General features: G+C 35.1%; 1 protein-coding gene and 1 long non-coding RNA gene across 2 annotated transcripts in view; both read right to left on the reverse strand.

The window, feature by feature from the left end:
• Nucleotides 1–5,464, reverse strand: part of LOC136039381 (putative aminopeptidase W07G4.4) — a gene marked incomplete in the record, with an annotated part of 44,012 nt that extends 38,548 nt beyond the window's left edge. The window contains 1 exon segment of the mRNA XM_065723058.1: nt 5,347–5,464. Coding sequence (XP_065579130.1) covers nt 5,347–5,411 — 65 coding nt within the window.
• An 8,398-nt stretch (nt 5,465–13,862) lies between these two features.
• Nucleotides 13,863–21,599, reverse strand: part of LOC136039383 (uncharacterized) — a 58,146-nt gene continuing 50,409 nt past the window's right edge. Inside the window, exon 3 of the long non-coding RNA XR_010620429.1 lies at nt 13,863–15,584. This is a non-coding gene — a long non-coding RNA (uncharacterized LOC136039383). The remainder of the gene's footprint in view (nt 15,585–21,599) is intronic.

A 21,599-nucleotide genomic window follows, 5' to 3' on the forward strand; every position in this document is an offset into this window, starting at 1 on the left:
GATTTAAAATAAGAGCTCTGAGACACGATATTATTCCAAACTTCAAATTTCATTAAGATCCAATCACACCTTCGTAAGTTAAAAATACCTTATTTTTTCTAATTTTCAGAATTAACCTCCCCCCCAACTCCCCCAAACAGAGCAGATCCGTTCCAGTTATGTCAATCCTGTATCTAAGACTTCTGCTTATTTTTCCCACCAAGTTTCATCCTGATCCCTCCATTCTAAGTGTTTTCCAAGATTTTAGCCCCCCAACTCCCCCCAATGTCACCGGATCTAAACGGGATTTAAAATAAGAGCTCTGAGACACGATATCCTTCCAAACATCAAATTTCACTAAGATCCCATCACCCGTTCTTAAGTTAAAAATACTTCACTTTTCCTATTTTTTCCAAATTAACCGACCCCCCCCCCCCCCAGATGGTCAAATCGCGAAAATGACTATTTCTAATTTAATCTGGTCCGGTCCCTGATACGCCTGCCAAATTTCATTGTCCTAGCTTACCTGGAAGTGCCTAAAGTAGCAAAACCAGGACAGACAGACCAACAGACTGCAGACAGATTGGCAGAATTTGTGATCGCTATATGTCACTTGGTTAATACCAAGTGCCATAAAATCAAATTTTTCATAGTAATGAATGGTAAGTAACAAACAATCCTTGTCAATAATGAAAGCATAAGAGTTCAATTAGTGATGACATTCAATCAAAGAATCAGCTTTTTGGTGATCCTAAACATGTATTTGTTTAGTAGTAATTAGTGCAATTATTAATACACAAGAAAGTTCATATAAAAATGGAAAACACAAGGAAAACAACTTAATAAGGGGCAATTTCAGTAAAAATATGCTGTCAGCTTTTGCTTGCATTGCAAGAGCACCCATGAGCTGATCTATGAAGTCATCATTATCAGAAATGTTTCACCTGAATGGAATGCTGGACATCTTTGTATTTTCTCTCTGAACAGATGCGTTTTTTTCTTTTTATTATCATTTATTTTTTTCTAGGAATGACTGTATTTATCTAGTCGTCACTTTGAAAAAGACTTAATTTGTTAGAGTTATGAACTATAAAGGCGTCAAATACATTGGTTTTTGGTATTCTAAATTAGATTAAAAATATTGAAATAAAATGTTTTATTTGATTTTCATAGTTTTAGTTTTAATATTTTGATAATGCAATACTTTTTACAAACAATTGAGTCTAAAGGCCTTAAATATTTTGGTGTTTGATAACCAGGTTCAAAATTGTTGATATTGTTAAAAAATGTCCATCCAATGCTTCAGAATTGTTCAACAGAACTGAAAGCTAGGGATTTATATCTTTTTTTTTAATTAATTGCTTTTTCTCATTTTGATATACTTTTACTTTAATTGACATACTTTTTCTGTTTCTTTTAGAAAAATGTTTAGAAAACAGATTTTCTCAACTGAAAGTAAGGAGCAACATTAAAACTTAAAACAAACAGAAATTATTACATATATGAAAGGGGTTGCCCCCCTCTTCAACATCTTGCTCTTTATGCTACAGTTTTTTAGAACTTTAAAAAAAGTTACTTATTGTTCTAATTAAATGCCCCCTCGTTTTTTTTAAATAACACCAGAATACCTGGCCCCATCTAAATGTAAAAATCCCCCTCTGCAAAGAAATATCCTCTGGGCTATTCAATCCTGGTGAAATTTTACCCAAGACAATTACCCTTAAAATCTCCACTCCTAAAATTGGATTGGTAAGGAGAAAGCAAGACATAAAAAGAAATTTCATACAGGAATTCTGGCAAATTCAGCCAGTGTAAAACCTCCCCTGAAAAGCCCACCCCCTGGAAACTTCCCTCTCCATGGAAAGTCCTCCCAGCAGAGAATTCGTCCTCCCCTCTGCACCCGAAAAATGTATGCATACTTCCAAATGACAAATAAAACAATGGGCAAATTTTATAACTTTAAAACCTTTCCCCAGGGGCTGTAGGGGGTCATTTTAGCTCTAAAAACATAGTTATTGCGTTTTTCAACTATGCTGAAGAAAAAATATGTCTCAAAATTTTGATTGGATGATTTTGGGAAAAAAGTGGCATAGGGAGGGGCCTAGTTGCCCTCCAATTTTTTTGTAGCTTGAAGCCCCCCCCCCCCCCCTTAGAAAATGTTCTGCTAGTGTCCTTGAGTGAAAGTGTTAGAGATGGCAGATTTGGCAAATGATAATAACTATTATTACTTTTTAAGAATCTCTATCCATACAAAATATAATAAGAAGAGTACCAAGAAGGAAAAATCAATACAAAAAAGAAAATTCTTAACAGGAATATATACACATGTAAACACAAATACACATTATAGTTGCTTTTCTGTGGAATGTTCTCTCCCTCCCCTCTCCACTGATGGCATAGATATAGGCCAAAGTAAAACATGATAGGCTGATGGCATAGATATAGGCCAGAGTAAAACATGATAGGCATGATTTGCTAAGGTTATCACACTAGTTGATTATTGTTTATGCTCCTTTTGAATATGCTAATCAATTTGCTTACAAATTAACCCAATATAAACCTATGGTTCAAGCAGTACAAAAGGAAATATGCTAAGAAAACAATTCTTGCTTCATACAGAATAATCCTAGTTAACACATTTTGCAGAGGGAGAACCTTTATCTTCACTTCTTTCCCTGTTGTACAATTATTTTTAACAAAATTCTGAAAAATAAATATGGATTCAACTGCATTTTTCTGTTCAAATAATCTATATATGTTGGCTAATTAAACACCATCCAGGCCATCTAATAATTTTTACAAAAAAATATTAATGGAAAAATACTTATAAATTAGGTTAAGTTCGGTTATGTTAGTTAGATGGTGGTTGGGTGTTTATTTATAAACAATTTTCAAGGCTAAGACTACTAGTACTACTACTAATAACTCACTCCAGCACCAAGCCACCTGAGGCCACTACAGCTAAACATGCTCCTGCTCCATCCCAATCTATTTAAAGACTCCCTCTTTACACCCTCCCAGGAAGTTTATATTTCATCTAGATCTTTCTTTATGACATCCTCCCACCCCAGATAAGGATGACCTACTTTCTGTTTAGCCCAAGATGGTTGTCCAAAAAAAAAAACAATCTTTGGCAATCTGTCATCCTTCATCCACAGAAGGTTCCCAATCCATCTCAACCTTTCTTTCATTATAGCCACAAAAACCAGGATTGAACCACATTTTTATATAGCCTACTGTTTGAAATATGGTCAGTCAGCTGGGTACTCAGAACAATCTGTAGGCAATTTCTTTCAAAACTGAGAGAATAGAAACAAATACATATGAAATCAAGAAAGGAAACAATAAATGAAAAGAAAAAAATCAAATAGGTTTAGAAACAAATATTTAAAAATGTGATAGAAAAACTGGAAATACAAGGAAAATAGTAAATGTAAAGGTTCACCCCATGCAAAATATGTTTACTAGGATTATTTTGCATATTATGATGATGCCCTGCTAAAAAATAATCATCCACTTCTGGGTCAATGGACTGAGGCCTGGCTTCTTAAATTCAATGTTGCCAAGTGCCATATCATTCACTTTGGCAAGCTGAATCATTCTGCAATTTTTTTTTTTTCTCAGGGCACCCATTCTCCTCTGTAAATTATGAGCAGGATCTTGGTATTACTATTGACAATGAACTAGAAGTGTACTATTTCCACTTGTTCCCCTAAAGTCATCAGAGTTCTATATAAGGGTCTTGTGCATCCTAAGCATAAAGTTGGAATTTCTCTTGCCTCCTATATTTAAAAGACATAAAAGTTCTTGACAATGTGCAAAGACATGTCACTTAAGTGATTTTTGGCATGCAGAAGCTTTCCTACTCTGTAAGACTATCAAAGCTGAATCTCTTACACTTCTTTACAGGAGAAATAGAGGGGATGCCATTTTAGCCTACAAGTTATTGAGGGTTAATAGTCTCCCAACATTATTCTCTACTATTTGTATCAACTCAAGAACTAGAGGTCATGATCTGAAACTTGTCAAGCAGTCAACAATATCTTCAGTCTGTACCCAATTCTTTTCAACTCTCATTGTCAGCAGTTGGAACAAACTTTCTGATGAAACAGTTACTGCTGAATCTGTTGATGTTTTAGAACAATGACAAGATGCTGAGTAGTCCTCTAGAGAGAGTAAACTCATTGGGGTGCTCCTGAACATGGAACAGCACCTGGTCACTAAAGAACTTAACATAAAATTCAAGTTGTCACTCTGAAGTTTTAGAAGGAGAAATTTTTGCATTGCTCCTAGCTGCAATTTAAGGTAATTATGAAGTAAGAATTGTTTTCTTAACATTGATTCCTTATGTAGGCTACTACTAGAACCCTAGGGTTATACCATGATTCCCCTCCTGATGGGTGCTACATATGACCCTAATAATGCATTTCTCTACTACATCAGTCTAATCACATACTATAGCCTCTTAATTATTCCTATTATTTTCTTAGTCTTAAATTTATCTCTGTAGGCTATGTGACTGAAAGCATGATTTACCAAAATATTTCTTTATTTAATTGTAAGTGTAAAATAAAGAAAGGAAACATGATAATCTGATTAATAAATTACTCTACAGCCTATACCTTAAAATTTCCTTAAATCACAGCTTGGAGTGAAATAAGGACTTTTGATCCTGTTGAATCACTCCTTGTGATGACAGTTGTATACATGGTTGATTAGATTCTGGTGTATCCCAGTCAAATCTCCATGGTTTGTCACTCTACTCAGCATCCAGACGGCATTTGAATACATCTGTTGATTCAGCAGAAACAGTGTTCTCCTTGAGGTTCACAATCCAGTTTGAGAAGAAGCTGCATCTTGCTCTGGTTGTTGTATGAAGTTTGTGGATTTGTTTTGGGTGTCCTCATGTTATGTGGGAGGGGTCAATCTCCAGGAGCTCATTTTCTTGATTGGTAGAGAGGAGTTTGTGTGCCTGGATTATATCCCCACATTTCCACCTGTAGACTAAAGAGGGGAGGTTGAGTTCCCTCAGCTGTTCACTGTAGGGCTTGTGTATAGTATAGTATAATATAAAGAAAAATTTTATTGTTTCAATATTTTCTTTTAGATCCAGTTTAAAGCTGATAGCCTATATTCCTTGGACTTTAGGCCTATATGGGAGTATCAGAGGGGATGAATTTGGAACATTGTTGAAACAGCAGCGATGATATTTGAAAAAGTACAAAATAAGGAATTTAACTATGTCAATTTTATTACCATGTTTCTTTCAGAAGTGGCTAACCACTAGGCTAAACAAAGAGGTTAACCATAAAAAAAAATTGGACTAGGCCACAATTGATAGGTCTAGAATGCATAAAACGTACCTACCTTCTGAGTAGCAAATTTGAAAGTGAAAGACAAGATGAAAAGTGATTCTTAGATAACGATATCATTTAAATTGACGTTTGACAGAGATAATGGGTGTGTTCCAGGGACTTACTGTAGTAACCGAATGGTTACTATTTCCGTTCCTAGCGGGAAAATGGTTACTGCCCAACCCACTGGGAACGAGAATAGTTACTGCCGGCAGTAACCGCAGTAAGTGATTTTCTTACCGTGCTCAAAAGAATGGTTAGCGCAGTAAGTACATAATTCACCTTCTTCAACAAAAATCTCATTCAACAAAAAATAAATATGGACAAGAATGAAGTAATGGAATATGAAGTTATTTGCTTGGAAGAAGGTGGGACAGTGATTTTGCAAAAGAAAGAGGGATCTGAGCCAGGTTAGTAAATCACCATATTTTGGGATCAACATTAAAGGACACCCTGAGTAGTAGGCTATCTATTAGCAAGTAGGTTAAATCAATGAAAAACTTATTATTTAATTTAAAGATTTCCATTTTTCTGGCATATCCAGGCATAATTATTACCTTAAATTGCCATTTGGAATCATTCTAAGCATTGACTTCTTCCAGGTAACATTGAGGCTCCATTAAATTGCCACATGGTAGCATTTTAAGCATTAACTCCTTTTAGGCTCTGTAAATAGGCCTAGGTGAAGTATTACAGATAAGTTGAGGATTTATGGGCTGCCAAATCATTATTCTGAGACTGTCTTTAATCCTATTGAAGAAGTAGGCTAGGGCAGACTATTCAGAGTCTATTCCAAAGGATGGTAATTTTATCCAGTAAAATTCTAGTTGATTGACTTCTTGCTATCACTGAAATGGGTTAGGTTAGGAAAATGAAACTTTCAGGGATGGGTCTACAGGCTAAAGTATGTGCTGGGAAGGTATTTCAAAGTACACATCTCTACTCATTCTTGCCCTAGAGGGCCTTGATCTTTGATGACCTTCAAAAATATTTATAGCTGAAGTTACATGTTTCCCATTGATTCTGCCAATCTATCCCTCAACCTTTAACTCCCTGTTAATTGAAGCAACTGTAAACAAAGCAAGAATGGGGGAAAAGGTAACAGGTGACAGAATACATTGGAACTACATAATTTTGGCTATATATTTGCACATTAGGCAGGTTGGAGGTAAATTATAGTATAGAGATGCATGCTTTTCCCTTTGGTATGTAGGCTAAGTAGAAGGTCACTTGTACCTGATGCTGTCCGTGTTGTTTTTAGTTGGATGGGAAACATCCAAAGAAAGTTTCCTTTGAAAAGGAAAGGTGAGAATGCCCAAAAGTGAGATTGAATTTGTCAAAGCTTGGAGGTTTGCCCCTTCAGTCTGTTTAAAGGAAAATGGATTCATAATTGAAGCTTTGTTCATTTCAATCTTAAGGGTGACCTATATTTGTGACAATTCATTAAATGGTTGTAAAGGGGTACTTTTGTTTATTCATTTGTCTTCTTTGTTTTCTAACAGTTTTTTTAATCTTTAAATTGATATCCATTTCTTACAAATTTTTATTGATACCAGAGGTTCATTTGCAAGTTTTCACCTACTTTGTAATCCCTGGTCTCACAATTACATTTAAATTTACTGAAGCTAGGAAACATAGAGCTACTATCTATTTAAAGAAAATCAATGGATATAAGTAGGTTTTATTGTATTTAAGCCCTAGGGCCATGGCAATTAAAGACAAATTAAAGAAGATTAACTTTAAAATACTGGACATTAAATAAGCATGATAGTCGCAAAGAAAAACAAATAACAAAATTATACTTCTGTGTTCAGTTGCCAACCTGAGCAACAGTCATAAATTTTTTTAATCTTGCAGAACATTCACCCCAATTACATTCACAAGCTATCTCTCATGACCCACACTCTTGTCCATACATCCACATTTCAGGGAAATAGAAGGACCATCATACTGGTATTCTTCATTTTTACTTATATTTAATGGGTTTGAAAGAAAGTTTCTATGGCTAAGTCAGTAGGCCAGTAAAGGACCTGGTGGTCCTTTAGCCAGGTAGTGCAATAAGAAGCTAGGGACCAGCCAGCCTATGCTCTTGCATGCCCTCCCTTCTTACTGTCCCTAGATTTCCATCTGTACTCATTTAAAGTTAGGCCAATTCTAGCTGAGGTTAGTCATATCACCAACCCCTATCCAAAACAAAATAAACTGACAATGCCAGGAATTAAACCTGTACCCCTTGGTCAAAGCATTCCAGCCTAGAGTGCCTACCACTTAGCAAGGAACACAAATTTGACCAAAGAAAAATAATTATTTAAAAAAAAGTAGAATATTGAAAAAAAACTTGCTATAGTTGTCCCACTACTATCCTGTAAATGCTATAGGCCCATTTTATTTAGACAAATCAATTTAAGACAGGTATCAACAAAACTCCATCAGGGATTGTATATGTTTAAGATACAATCAAGCTATTTGAATGCTTAGTGATGTGATATTCTAGTCTTCAAATAATAAAAAGAGAGAAAAAGTATATGATCTATTTATTTTTCACCAGCTCATTTGAGCAAAAATCATTTGTGACAGCAAAATGCCCATGGTTGGCTTAGAATCTCTCTAAATGCTCTGAAACAGAAGAAATAAAAAAATTATACTAATCAGAATTAAACTGTCCCTTAAATTCTAACACGTGCGTTTAATTCGAAAATGACGCTACTGCTAGTCGGCTTACTGTGCCGTTTCCACTGGCTCTACCGCAGTTAGAAATGGGCAGTTACCGCGCAGTTACTGCAGTTACTGAAAAACCGTCAGCTGGAACACACCCAATGAAAATATTTACCTTTTTCGAATTTCTTCTTCTTCTTAACGACAACGCAAGGCTTCGAAATAAAATAAAAAATAAATCACAATTTTACAAGTAACTTTACGTTCTTTTTGCTTGGAGGTGGTTTAAACGGTAAAACTTTTTTTTCAAGGCTAGGGATCGACAAGCTATGACACATAAGTCACCGAGTGAACCTCTCAAAACTTCCAAGTTACCCATTTTAGCCCCGAAAAAAGTACAACAAATAGAAAATTAGATCTACGTTGCGTAGGCAACGTGAGGTGTTGCGGCAGCCTTCGTTCGGCTTCGTCAAGTAAATTGCTGCGATAGCAACACTTTGGTTTTGTTTCCTCGATTGGATTAAACGCTCAAGCTATTAATCTGTAAGGATCTTAAAATAAATACTAGGTACACCAACTCGCAAAAGTTGCAAACCCTCATTGCGACTAGCAAAAGTTGCAAACTCCTCATCGCTGTAGATGATTGTAGCCTAACAGCTGATTATTATTTAGAATTCCCCTCATGTCTTACCACTGGAGCCAAATTGGTCTTACCATAAAATACACCGGAAACAAATAATAGGTATACCAACTAGCAAAAGTTGCAAACCCCTCATTACCGAAGATGATTATGAGCTAACGGCCGACTATTGCTTAAAACTCCCCTTTATGTCTCACAATTGGTATCGGCCTATTTTTTGTTTCAGTGTGTACCTTACTACTGAAGTTGTCTACCCCTTTAAACTTTCAAACTGGTATTTATCATGAAGAAGTTTTTCTACCAAAAAAATGGATGACATATACTTTGATCTGCTCATCAAGAGCTATCGACTGCCGTCGAAAAAAAATCTATCTGTCTTAGTTCAAAAGTTGACTTTTTTGCCCTAGGCCAAGTTTCTAGTGTCATCATTTAAAAAGGAGAAAAGGATAAACTCCAATTTCTTTAGCAATGAAAGAACTTTTAAAGTTTAAGAGGCAAATCTGATATCATTTCTGTATCGGCCTATTTTTGGTTTCATTGTGTACCTTACTACTGAAGTTGTCAACCCCTTTAAACTTTCAAACTGGTATATCTCAATTTTTCTACCAAAAAATGGATGACATATAGCTCATCAAGAGCTATCGACTATCGTCAAAAAAAAACAACACATATATCTATCTCAGTTCAAAAGTTGAATTTTTTGCCGTAGGCCAAGTTTCTAACGTCATTGCTTAGAAAGGAGCAAAGAATAAACTATAATTTCTTTAGCAATGAGAGAACTTTTAAAGTTTAAGAGGCACATCTGATACCATTTTTCTACCGCAATCCCAAGTGTGAAAAACCGAATGATAAACTCAGCTGAAATCACGAACAAAAATGGGTAGAAACACAAGCAAAAACCATCCTTTTTGGCCCCAGGCAAGGGTTCTACAAAGCTTTCCAAAATGCAAAGAAATACTCATCGATCCGGCATAAGGTCCACACTTTCCGTAAAAACCACAGAGGTTAGACCCTTACCACTTTCTACGAATAAGCTGAAATCGGGGTTCGAGGAAAAAAACACGACAAAACCAAAGTGTTGCTCTCACAACACAGTCAAGGTACTTGTAAATTATAAAAAACACACTAGAGAGGAAAGGTATGGTTAATGCCAATGAAACAAAACAAAATTATGATGAAAATATAAAAGTTTAGAAACAAATCTGGGCTATATATTTGCACATAAAAGAGGGCACTAGTGCTTTTCATTTCTGTTATAATGAGCCCTCTCTCGAAGTTTTAGGTCCACTGGGTAGGTCGACGCAGATAAGTGAATGTTCTTAATACAGAATCACGTGCTTTCATTTATGCAAAGAAGTATATTAAGTAAATAACATAATTTATGCATATCTTTTTTATAGTACCAGGAGAACGATATTTGCTTATGTGTGATTCTCGCTGTCGATTGTCTTCTAACCACATATTAAAGAGAATTTCTTTTCCAGCATTTTCCACAGTAACTATTTTTGCTTTAGTTACGTTGTTACCCAATTCAGTATTAACCAGGTGCTTTCCACACTATCTCAAATGTCTAAATTGCTCAGTTGCATAATTATCGTTCTATTCTTTAGTTGGCAAATTAGTAATTTCAATTGAATTAAGAGATTTTGCCGTGGATTCAGTTCCTCCTTCCTTTTTATCCTTCATCGAATCATAACTTGTATCCACAGTTCGTGGTAACCACCTGTAAGTAAGGAGTGACTCGGCTCAATAGTAACCAAAACTCTTAAAATGGAATATATGTCAATAGATATATCAAAAGATTTGGATTGTTATGATGGTTCCAAATATATAAGATTTATTAAGTTTAGTGTTATCCATCTAAAGTTTCGAGCCTGAGAAAAATTGTCTGATTTTCAAAAAAGGAGGAAATATCAATAGCACCCCCTCTCTAGTTTTTGCGAAAGTCCTATCCCTGCTTTTTGTGAGAACCCTATCCCGTGATTCCATGACAGCCAGCAGGTGTCTGTGACGTCATGGGGAATGTTTTCTAACAGATGCAGGTGCATGTTACGTTATAGGTTCTTATGAAAGCCTACCTATGGATTTTATGACAGCTATAGTTTTAAACACATCCCTATCCCCTCATTCCGACGACAGTCAGCAGGAGAATATTACTTAATTGGAGTAGACAGTAAGGCAATCTTACTTGACATAGTAGATTTATTGGAAGTGACGCAATCTCACGTGACATGCTAGAATCCAGGGCCTTGTGGGGAAATCCCCGCTTGTAACTGAGGAGGATACACACGCGCGTGCTACGTAATAACGGTGCACACATGGGTGTTATGTAATGGCAGCCCAAACGTAGGGTGTTGTACAATGATGGTGTAAATATGGGTGTTACATAATGACGGGGACACACATGGATATTACGTCATCACAATGCACATGTGGGATATTACACAGTGAAGGTACACATATTGGTGTTACATAATGCTTTAAGAAATTTTTTCCAAGATCTTTTTTCTTTCAAGGCTTTTTTCAGGGAATCTTTATATTCTATTGATTTTTATCCCCCCCCCTAAGATTCGAAAAGGTCATTTCCATCCAATGTAAGTGCGCCCTCGACATCTGGACCAGCATTCTGTTTCTAATATTATGATTCAGGAAATAGATTCTACGTAATAAGCAATTTTAAACACGGAGAATCACATATCCAGCCCACTAGAATGATTAAGATATTGATTACGTGTTTCCTAGGACTGTGATAATTGAGATGCTGAGGAGAAAATCGATTACTAGAGTTTGTTTATATTTTAAGTGAATATGCTTGCAAAGTATTGCTTTAGAAGCATATTATAAGCCCAGACAAAGCGATTCTTCACTTCTTGGGGAGATGATACTAGAATTTCGGAGGGTACCTCTTAGAGAATTTCTAGAGATGTTTTCAAAGAGAATGATATAAACTTTTTCAAAGCATAGAAAAATACTCCTTCTAAGTGAATATTTAGGGATGTTTTTTTAGAGACTGATTTAAGTTTGCTCAAAATATAGGAGAATGGGGGCACAAGACATGTGACTTAACTTTATATTTTGTTAATTATTAGAGATAAAGTTAAGCTAAATATAATGCTCTATCATAGTCACAGTCCTATAAGGGCTGCATTGGCCAAACGATTGATAAGAACTATTTGAAAGTAAAACAGTTCAAATTAGGGATGATACCTTTTTATTGACAGTGAATAGATATAAAATTATTTAACTTGATATTTCGAACACATATACAGTGTTCATCATCAGCAGTAAAACTGCTGATGTTTTACTGCTTACCATGTTTTACCAGTTTTACTGCTGATGATGAACACTGTATATGTGTTCGAAATATCCAGTTAAATAATTTTATATTTATTTACTGTCAATAAAAAGGTATCATCCCTATTTTGAACTGTTTTACTTTCGTCATGGAAAGGCAGTGTGGTCTTCGAATTTATCTAGAACTATTTGACTTTTTAATTTTTAGACATTGTACATTGAAAAATACTGCTGATTTTATCCAAGATTTAGATTAAATCATGCAAATTTATAATCAATAACCCCATCGATATCTGTCCAAAATTAGCCCTCAGATGACATTTTTCTTTAACATTATTCCAGTGAAAAGGTTGTGACAAGAAAAAACGTTGATGAAACAGTTTAATTATTTGAACAACTAACATTTTTGAAAAGGGTAATTATTAATGGTCCACTGAGCTTTTTAAAAGTCGAAATTCTAGACTCTAAACCTGTAACGCATCGTTTACGAGACACCAAAGATGAAGAGATTCTCGGCAGTTTTTATGACTATGAATTTCAAAGTCGGTCAGCTGAACTTTTTAAAGAGTCAAAAAACCTGAACAATAAACCTATAACGTATCGCCTACGAAACACCAAAGATGAAGAGATTGTCAGCAGCTTTTACAACTATGAACTTCAAAAAGCCAAAAATAATAGCAAATTCTGTCAAATTGAAAAGATATCAAAGAGTCATACAGATAGGGCAAGAGACAGTTAGTGGCTCGTTGGCGAGTATGTAACTCTGATTTTGATTCTTGGGTAGCAGTTCAAGACATAAGCAATGCCAAATGATTCCTATGTAAAATTCATGTCCAATGTCTCTGATCCACTCTGCAATGAGTGGATGAAATGCCAGGTCCTCCTGACGGAATATTCTTTGAAAATTGTGTATTTTATAACTTATTTAGACAAATCAGTGTCTGTCTAGACAAAACATTGGAGAGTACTTGCAACAATATTTCAAATTATACTAGGTACATATAGTTAATGTTGATGACAACATAGTCAAATAAGGTATTGAGGGATTCAGCTAATGGATTTGAATATAAGACAGACAGTGACACTATAAATAGACTCAGAAAGGCGATTACTGGTGAACTACATTTAGTTGGATAAAAACTACAGAATATTTAATTTACCTTAATGGCTATCACCGAATATTAGGGTGGACATAAAATTGACGCATGCCTCGTCCAATCTCATTTTGCGAAAGGTACTTTGTACAGCATCCGATGTAACAGTGTCTCCAACCTCGGCAACACTTCATGCACGAGAGCAATAGGTTATGAGTTCTGTTGCCATGGTAGTCGAAAAACCGAGAACTAATGGAAATAATATCAAACTACTAGTTCCTCAATCACCAATCAGCAACATGTTGCCACAAGTTCAAGTGTATTCACTTACTCTACACTTATCAACGATGAAATTCCTTCAAAATTGGCATTAGCATTTGTAAAAAGTGCTTTTGTTATATGATTGTGGACAAGTTCCCCACACAAATTTGAAATGTTTGGACTTTCGTCTCTTGTATGTAAAGTAAACGGAATCCCACTCTCCAATTTATCTTTTGATAAATTCTAGAGTACAATAAACGAGTTGACAATGTAGTCCCTATATCAAAATTTAAAACTATTCGAAATTGGTATAGCTGATACAATTTTTACAAAAACTTATGGTACCACTGTGTTTGACTCATCTGTCATTCAAGATATGAGTATTGTACGAATGGGGAGTGTACGTATAGAGTACATCTTTGCCGAGCCAATAGCTGAGAGTATTGCATTAATATCACTAACTCAATTTGAAACTTTCTCACTCCCCAAGGCAGTGTTCTACTAGACCCAGTACCATGAACACATATCAAGTAATCAGTGTATTTAATATAGATCCGTATATGTCGAAATACAAATCCTGCTGTATACCCTAGAATTTCCTTGAACAAATTCAAAGTATTAGCAATACACACATCGTTGTTAATAACAGTCCATTGAGTGCAATGACGGGTCATTGGCTAAGCATCTTCCAAACAGCGAATAATATATAATTTTTTGATTCTCTTGGCCTACCATACATATTCAAAGCTCCACACACCAGCAACCTTATTGAAAGCAGTTGCAAAACTGTTATTCAAAATAAGAAGAGAGTGCAGGGTTTAACGACTAAAAGCTGTGGTTTTCATGAACTTATTATATTCCATTTTTCGATGTTGTGGCAATATTTACAATGAATTTCTCAACGTTTACGTAGATAAATCTTGCCTAAATGACTACCTAGCTGAAAATACGCTCTCATAACTGTACAATATTGATTTCAGTATCCTAGAAATAAAACGTTCTAAAAATGTTTGTCAATTTTAAATTAATAAAAAAGTAAATATATATAAGAATAGCTTTATCTCCTTTTCAGATTTCTGCTTTTACGCATAGGTAGTTGTCGAGAAAAACTAATAGTGGAAGATCATCTGATTTCATTGTGTATTGATCTTGATGTGCAAATTCAGGGTCATATTTTCTACAGTACAACGTAACTTCACTTTTATTTCTCTTCGTAAAGTCACTGATACTTTTTTCAATCATATTGTAAAATGCACGTGTTTGAATTTCCTTCTTTGAAGCAATATCACACACAATGTTTTCAAATGGAGAATTACTTTCTATAGCAAACACATAAAAACCATTAGGCTAATAATAATAGTGGCCATTATTTTCACAGCGATGACGTTTAAACTAGATTCTCTTGTTATTCCAACAGTTGAAGGGTAGACTTGATTCTTCCTCCCAAAAAATTTAAAACCAAGACGATATCAATCTCTCAAAAATAAACTAAAGGCTCATTTATGGTTCTTTCCAATCATACTGGGATAGGTATTCTCTCACTGATGACATTTATCATAGTCACAATTGGAACATAGGAATTCTCTAGTATAAGAGTCACAAACTTCTTTAACACAGGAATTACCGTCTTTAAAATGTACTGTATATCCTGCATGTAATTGACAATGGATTGAATAATCTGCAATTTTCATTATACTCGTCAGCAATTGTACAATTCTCACAGGATGACCAGCTACCCAAAGTATACATGCATAGTGGATATAGAATTTTTTTTACTGTTGACTCTCTCACTGCCAAAAAGTAACTGATTTACGATCAATATAGGGAATGTTCATTTCTTGAGAAAGAGGAGGAGTAATTGATTGGCATCACACTTCAAATCAATTTAATCGGTTTGAACAAGATTTTCTGAACTGTCGACTTATTTGTTGTTGTCATGAAAAATATAGACCGAAAAATCATTTCGGTAGGGAGGGTTTTAAATCATCATTGAATTTCTAAGGCAGTGTTCAAAAGCAAATCCACAATAACTTTTTTTTCGACTAGTACGTCAATAAATTGAGTAAATGCGTTTGGGCCACGACTCATAAGCATTACACAGTAGGTCAAAGCTGGAGATTCATCTTTCATAATATCGTCAAGTATGCTTTGAGAAAATATTTTCTTTTGCACTGACACTTTTTTGAATTGATCCTTTAGATTTCCATATTTTTCCAAAATCACAAGATTCCACAAATCCATATATAAATCACAGCTGACTACAGACTAAATATCAAATCCAACGATTCTTTCTACTTCGGGATATCCCTAGAAAAAGGAGCGGTAACCTATTAAAAAACTAAATATCTAACAAGGAAAAAATATCGTTTTCGATTTAGAAAACTCATAATTACTAACTACAATACAATATTCAACACTCATTTTTCATATACTGATCCAAATTATTACCCTCAATGTATTTGATTAGTGCATTTTTAAATTAGTTTGAAGTCAGTGTATTTGCCTTATATTAAGTTTTGCTGCAAAACACAACTTATCCTCCAATTTGAATTTGCTCAATTATATCACATACCTCGCAAATATCTCATCCCATTCAAAGCTTAGTCAACATTATCTTTTAATTTCTGCTGCTATGTTTGGCGCACTAGTCTTTGTATCATTACTACCTCCAACTGCACTAGCAACTTCCAATAGTGTAAACAAATCAGTCATTTTTGTTAGTATGTCTTGTCAAACAAAAAGTTGATGAAAAAGATAGATTCAAACTATTGTCTCTCTGAATTCTACCTTCTTATTAGCATAAAATACATTTAAACCCGGCCTTATTTTGGATCAGGTTGCTATGGCTGGTTGCTAGGGCCTCGTGGCTATACGTAAAGTATGTCCATGTTTGAATTTACAAATTTTTTAAGTATTGGAATAAAGACAATGTGCTCCGCCTGTAATATACTAATGAGATGTATCGCCTGTAATATGCTAATGAGGTTTGGGGTATATGCAATGAGGTTTAGAGCATAATATTTAGAATCTCACGCGTATCTATTGGAGTGTCTAACCCCTTACTAACTGGCAAAATTGCTAATTCAACTGGCAAAATTGCAAAATTGCTAATTGCCGTTAAACTGGCAAAATTGCCTAATGTAGATACTGCTACTGCTAATAATACTGCTGCTATTACTGTTACTACAACGAATTCAACACTAATACTGATGCTCTGACTGCCCCTGATGTTGTGACTACCCCTCATTTGTTTCTTGATAATTGCTAAAGTTTATTATTCCAAACTCACGAACAAACAAATAAATTAAATAATACTTTTGCGCCGGAGAAAACCTATGAGGGTTTGCAGTCGCGCGAAGTCCACGTAACTAGTCACCTATTAGCTCAACTATTTTCTTAGACCTCAAATATTTAATTAAAACTGTTACAAATACACAAAAAACAAGCGAATTATAACCTATATATACTTATATGAAAAAATAGATAAATCAATAAATAACTGAATTAAAAATAATAGTTGATAAATAAATAAATCAATCAAAAATCATAATAAGAAATACAGTCTCCATCACTCTTCAATACTCAACTCCCCCTCCTCTACCTTGCCCTCCCAGCCCCACACAAGCCCCTGCCCGTCCTTATCTTCCCAGCCCACCTTTACCTTTCCAGTTCCTCTTCCTACCCTACCCACCTTACCAGCCATAATAAAATTTAACGATTTATCCCGAAAAATAATTTCTTAAATTCTTTTTAAACTTAGGCATGTGTTCCACCGCCCTAATGCTCAATGGTAGCTCATTCCATACACATCTACCAGGTTTTTTTTATATTAATAATGAAGATCTGGTTCCACGGCGTAAATCAACAACTATATTATCACTTTTCCTACTTCCATAATTTTCAGGTCACTATTAACTTAAATTCTTGAAACATCAGAGGTTAAACCATTCATACACTGAAACACAAATACTACAGTTTCGTAATCTCTTATCTGACTCACGTTAAGGAGCTTCAGGGACCTAAGACAAGCACAAGTGTCATGTATTTTTTGGAAATACCTACCGATTGATCTAACAGCTTTATTTTGTAGAACTTGCAGTTTTCAATAGTTACATGAGAAGTTACTGTTCCATAAGAGCAACAGTGGGATATATATGGATAAACCAATTCGTAATATATAGTTAGAAATATTCTCTGAGGGAGAGAGTGCTGCAGACGTCGAAGTATGTCTATCCCATGGGCAATTTTTAATGGAATTGCATCACTCTGATATTTTCATGCCAGATGGTAATCAAGATAAAAACCAAGGTAGCGGAGATGATCAACTTGTTGACAAGAATTATCGCATGAAGTTACCTGGCCAGACACATCCAGCAGTGTACCAACTCTAAAGAATATCATTAAAATGTCTAACGAACATTTACGCTCAATAGACTTAGTGAAGTGAAAATTTCCAGCCTTTCCAATGGAAGATTCACTTTTCTCACCAGGTCCTTCACAGATGAGGCAGACACATTTATAACGTTATCATCAGCAAACGATATAAGACGCACATCTTATAAATAAAGACGTACGAGATCAACATAGATGAGTAAACTCTGATCCTTGTGGGACTCCACACGTCACCGGAAGTGCTACTGAGCTCACATCATTCAATTGTTCTTGGAGGGGTCTCCCGGTGAGATACTTCTAAAACACTTTATGTGCCTTCTGCGGACACTTAATTTACTGTTTTATAAAGTAGAATTGAGAGAAAGAGTCAAATTTTAGCGCAAAGAGCGGGACGTTGAGGAAGGGATAGCCTCTTTTATACACGAAGTAATTTCTGTTCGTTTTAAGTTTTAATGTCGCTCCTTACTTTCAGTTAAAAAAAACTTGTTTTTTTATTTAATTGCCAACAAAAGCAAGTAGACTCGTGAATGATAGCACCTGACGGTTGTGTTTTTTTTTTGCTGCAGCAAAAATAACAAATTTGCTGTCTCCGGTATTTATCTTAAATCCTTCAAGGATTCAAACCAGCCAAAGGGGATAACTCACAAATTTGAGGAGGAACAAGTCTCCGATTTTAACGTTAGCCGGATCCATAACGGCAGCAATAAATGCGAAAAATCAATAAATTAGAATTTGATTAGCATCAGATAAGGACGAAAAGAAACTTATCTTTATGTGGGCAGGCTCACAGATGGCAGTGGCAATTACCTTGTTGGTGGGTGGCCCGATGGACCATGGAGACCTGCTGACTGTTAACCATCGTATTGTGACATCCAGAACACTATCCACAAAAAATATCCAGTTTTCTCCACACTTGGATATCCTATCCAATTTTCTCAATTCAAAACGCCAAAAATTCAAAAAAATCTGAATGCGTAATAAATTCAAGTATTGCACAACTTCTGTAATCAATAAATTTATTCAAGGTTAAAGAATCAAGTTCAAACAATTCAAAAGTTCCAACAGAAGTATTCCCTTTCAGAGCTAGTTCAACACTGAGGGATTTGTCGCAGAAACTTAGAAAGGAACTCATCCGATTGGACCTTGAGAGTTCAAGTGCCCTTTTTAAGAGTTAAAAGTGATTGGAGGGCAACCAGAACTCCCCTGCATGCCCATAATTTCCCCAGGCAGAAACAATCAAATTTTTAGATAGCCATTTTGTTCAGCATAACGGAAAACAAGGTAACCATGTCTTTGAGGATGTTCATCCCTACCGCGAAATGTGAAAGGAGGTAGAATATTTGAACCTCCCCCTGAAATGTTAGTCCGACTTGTAAAAACGTAACAAAAATGAATAAAACAAATTTTTGATGCGTTTTTAAAGCTTTTATTGTAAAAAAAAACCTGGATTTGTTCTTGCCTACAACTCTTAAGGCAAGGGCTGTAAATCATGCTATTCGTCCGTTGCTTAATTTAATATTGGTTATTGAGAAAGGTGGGTGTGTTTGACCTAAAGTGTCCAAAAAGACTGTTGACGTTCAGGTAAGCCTATCGAATAATGTTGAGGGGAGTATTGAATTAAATCAGCATACGTTATATTTATACGGGTTTTCAAAAGGACGTAACTGAGGAATGACTGATTATGTTAATTTGGATCTTTCAGGAAATGATGAGTGAGATGATCAATTGACGAAAAAGGCAATATTTGCACGGTACTACTACTACCACTAATGCTACTACTACTACTGCCACTAAGTCTATTTCTTCTGTAGCGAATACTACCAAGGCTGAGGATACTGAAATGAATATGAGGAAATCATAAGGGGAAAGTGGAGCTAAATAAAACCTTAATTTGTGCATATAAACTGTCAAAAGGGCTTATGAGCGATATTTTTGGCACGGATTATTGTATAAAGACAAAACGTGTGGTCTTCGAAATTACCTATATTCTATGTTCAGGTCTTTAGAAGGTATTGGGATTCACAACCTCGCTAATGTTAATTTTTACTCGTTTTGACTTTGACTTCGTTATTTATGGCACTTTCTGTTCGTTTTGGCTTTAATTTCTGTATTGATAGTGATTGTGGTAGTTTTACGCTTGGAAAATTATTCCAATTTATTTCTGCTCATGTTGGTTTTATGTAGTTTTTAACTTCTCTTTGCAAGTTTTATTTTGTGGAATTAACAAAAAAAAAGAATATCTTAATGAGCAGATGTACTTCTGAAATTTGATTCTTCCTTCTGCATTTGAGCTTAGATAAGCCGCCATAATAAAAAAAAAACAACAGATTTTTTCTCTCGATTTTTTTTTTTTTTTATTTAGGTGCAGTCCTACTTTCTTTAGTAATGGTCCACAAGTTCAGTAGGAAAAAAAAATGATACTAGCGAAACCGTAGCTATAATCTTTTTCTTATTGACCACTTTTAATTCCAATGTTCTTCTTATCAGTTTTGGAACAGTGCATAATTAACAAGTTTTGTTACTTGTCAGGTTCCAATTATTTCAATCACATTAGATGTCATCAGACTTGATTCAGTCTTATCTAAACCATTAGGACATAACCTAATCAAGTTGACATCTTGAGCGTCGGTTGTTTAGTCCATTACGGTCCTGACGTCAACTGATTGACCAAAATTTAATCAGATTTGAACTATAAGGCTTTTTAATATTACAGATGACTTTATCTGTCAACCAATTCAGCACGACACTTTAAGCATTAAATACGAAAGTAGTAAGCATGATAATAGTAAATTAACGGTCTGACTGAGTTTAGAATAACATGCAAGCTAAATCGTATATTGGCGCCACCCTGTCCAAAACAAAGAAGCTGAAGATGTATTATTTTTAGGTTAGATTCCTGATATGAATTTTATAAAATACTGTTATGATCTGTCAGTAGCCTAGTTTCAATAAATGTCCGAGTTGTATTAATATTAAACCAGGATTTTTTTTTGTATAAAATACATGCTTAGTGTACAAAAACCATCAAAATATTTAGCAGAAAATATTGTTTTGTGTTACCTACACATTTTTTCATATCTCTGGTATCTGTTCACAAGTGCAGACCCGATAAATATAAATAATTACAGACAGTCAGGTGTCAGACAGAGACAAGTCCGGTACGCCCGATAATTCTTTTGGTTTGGTATGTTAGTATTGATACCTATAAATTTTAGTCTGCTTTGACTACATTTACCAGTATTTCATATATTGGTACATTTACCAAAATAAATATACCAAAATATACACCAAATGTATATTTGACTACACGTTTTGGTAAAATTACTACCTTAAACGAGACTCTGTAGCCAAGCCCTTGGAGTACACATATAAAAGGTTTAGCTCCTTTTTGTCACCGCCTAACCTGGGAAACCCCAAGAGCACTGAGTCAGATACAATATATCTAGAAACTCGAACAAAAATAAATCAATAAATAGATGGTACGGATCCCCCAAAGTTACTGTAGCCTCCAAAGGAGGGAGAAGGTGTACTTAGGCTGTTTGAACACTGACTCTTAAGGAAAGGGAGGGAAAAGAAAGTGAGAAAAAAGAAGAAGATGAACAAAGTGAGAAAAAACTAAACAGGGAGGGAGAGAGAGAGAGAGAGAGAGAGAGAGAGAGAGAGAGAGAGAGAGAGAGAGAGAGAGAAATGTATTATTTATTATTGTTTTACAGTTAATGAAACTGGCTAATATCTTATGCTGCACTCTAGCTAAAATATCAGTCTTTTCGTAAGTACAGCCTGTTTATTTTGTAAAAATTGGTTTTCTGCTTGTGAATAAAAAACCCTAGACTTAGTAGAATATGGGAGTTATAATATTCATTAGTTCATTTTTCATCGATTTGACCATATCGAGTCAAGACTCTGTGAGTCAATCCCAATCCACAGTTT

This window comes from Artemia franciscana, chromosome 19 (assembly GCF_032884065.1).
Source record: "Artemia franciscana chromosome 19, ASM3288406v1, whole genome shotgun sequence".
Classification (NCBI taxonomy): Eukaryota; Metazoa; Arthropoda; class Branchiopoda; order Anostraca; family Artemiidae; genus Artemia; species Artemia franciscana.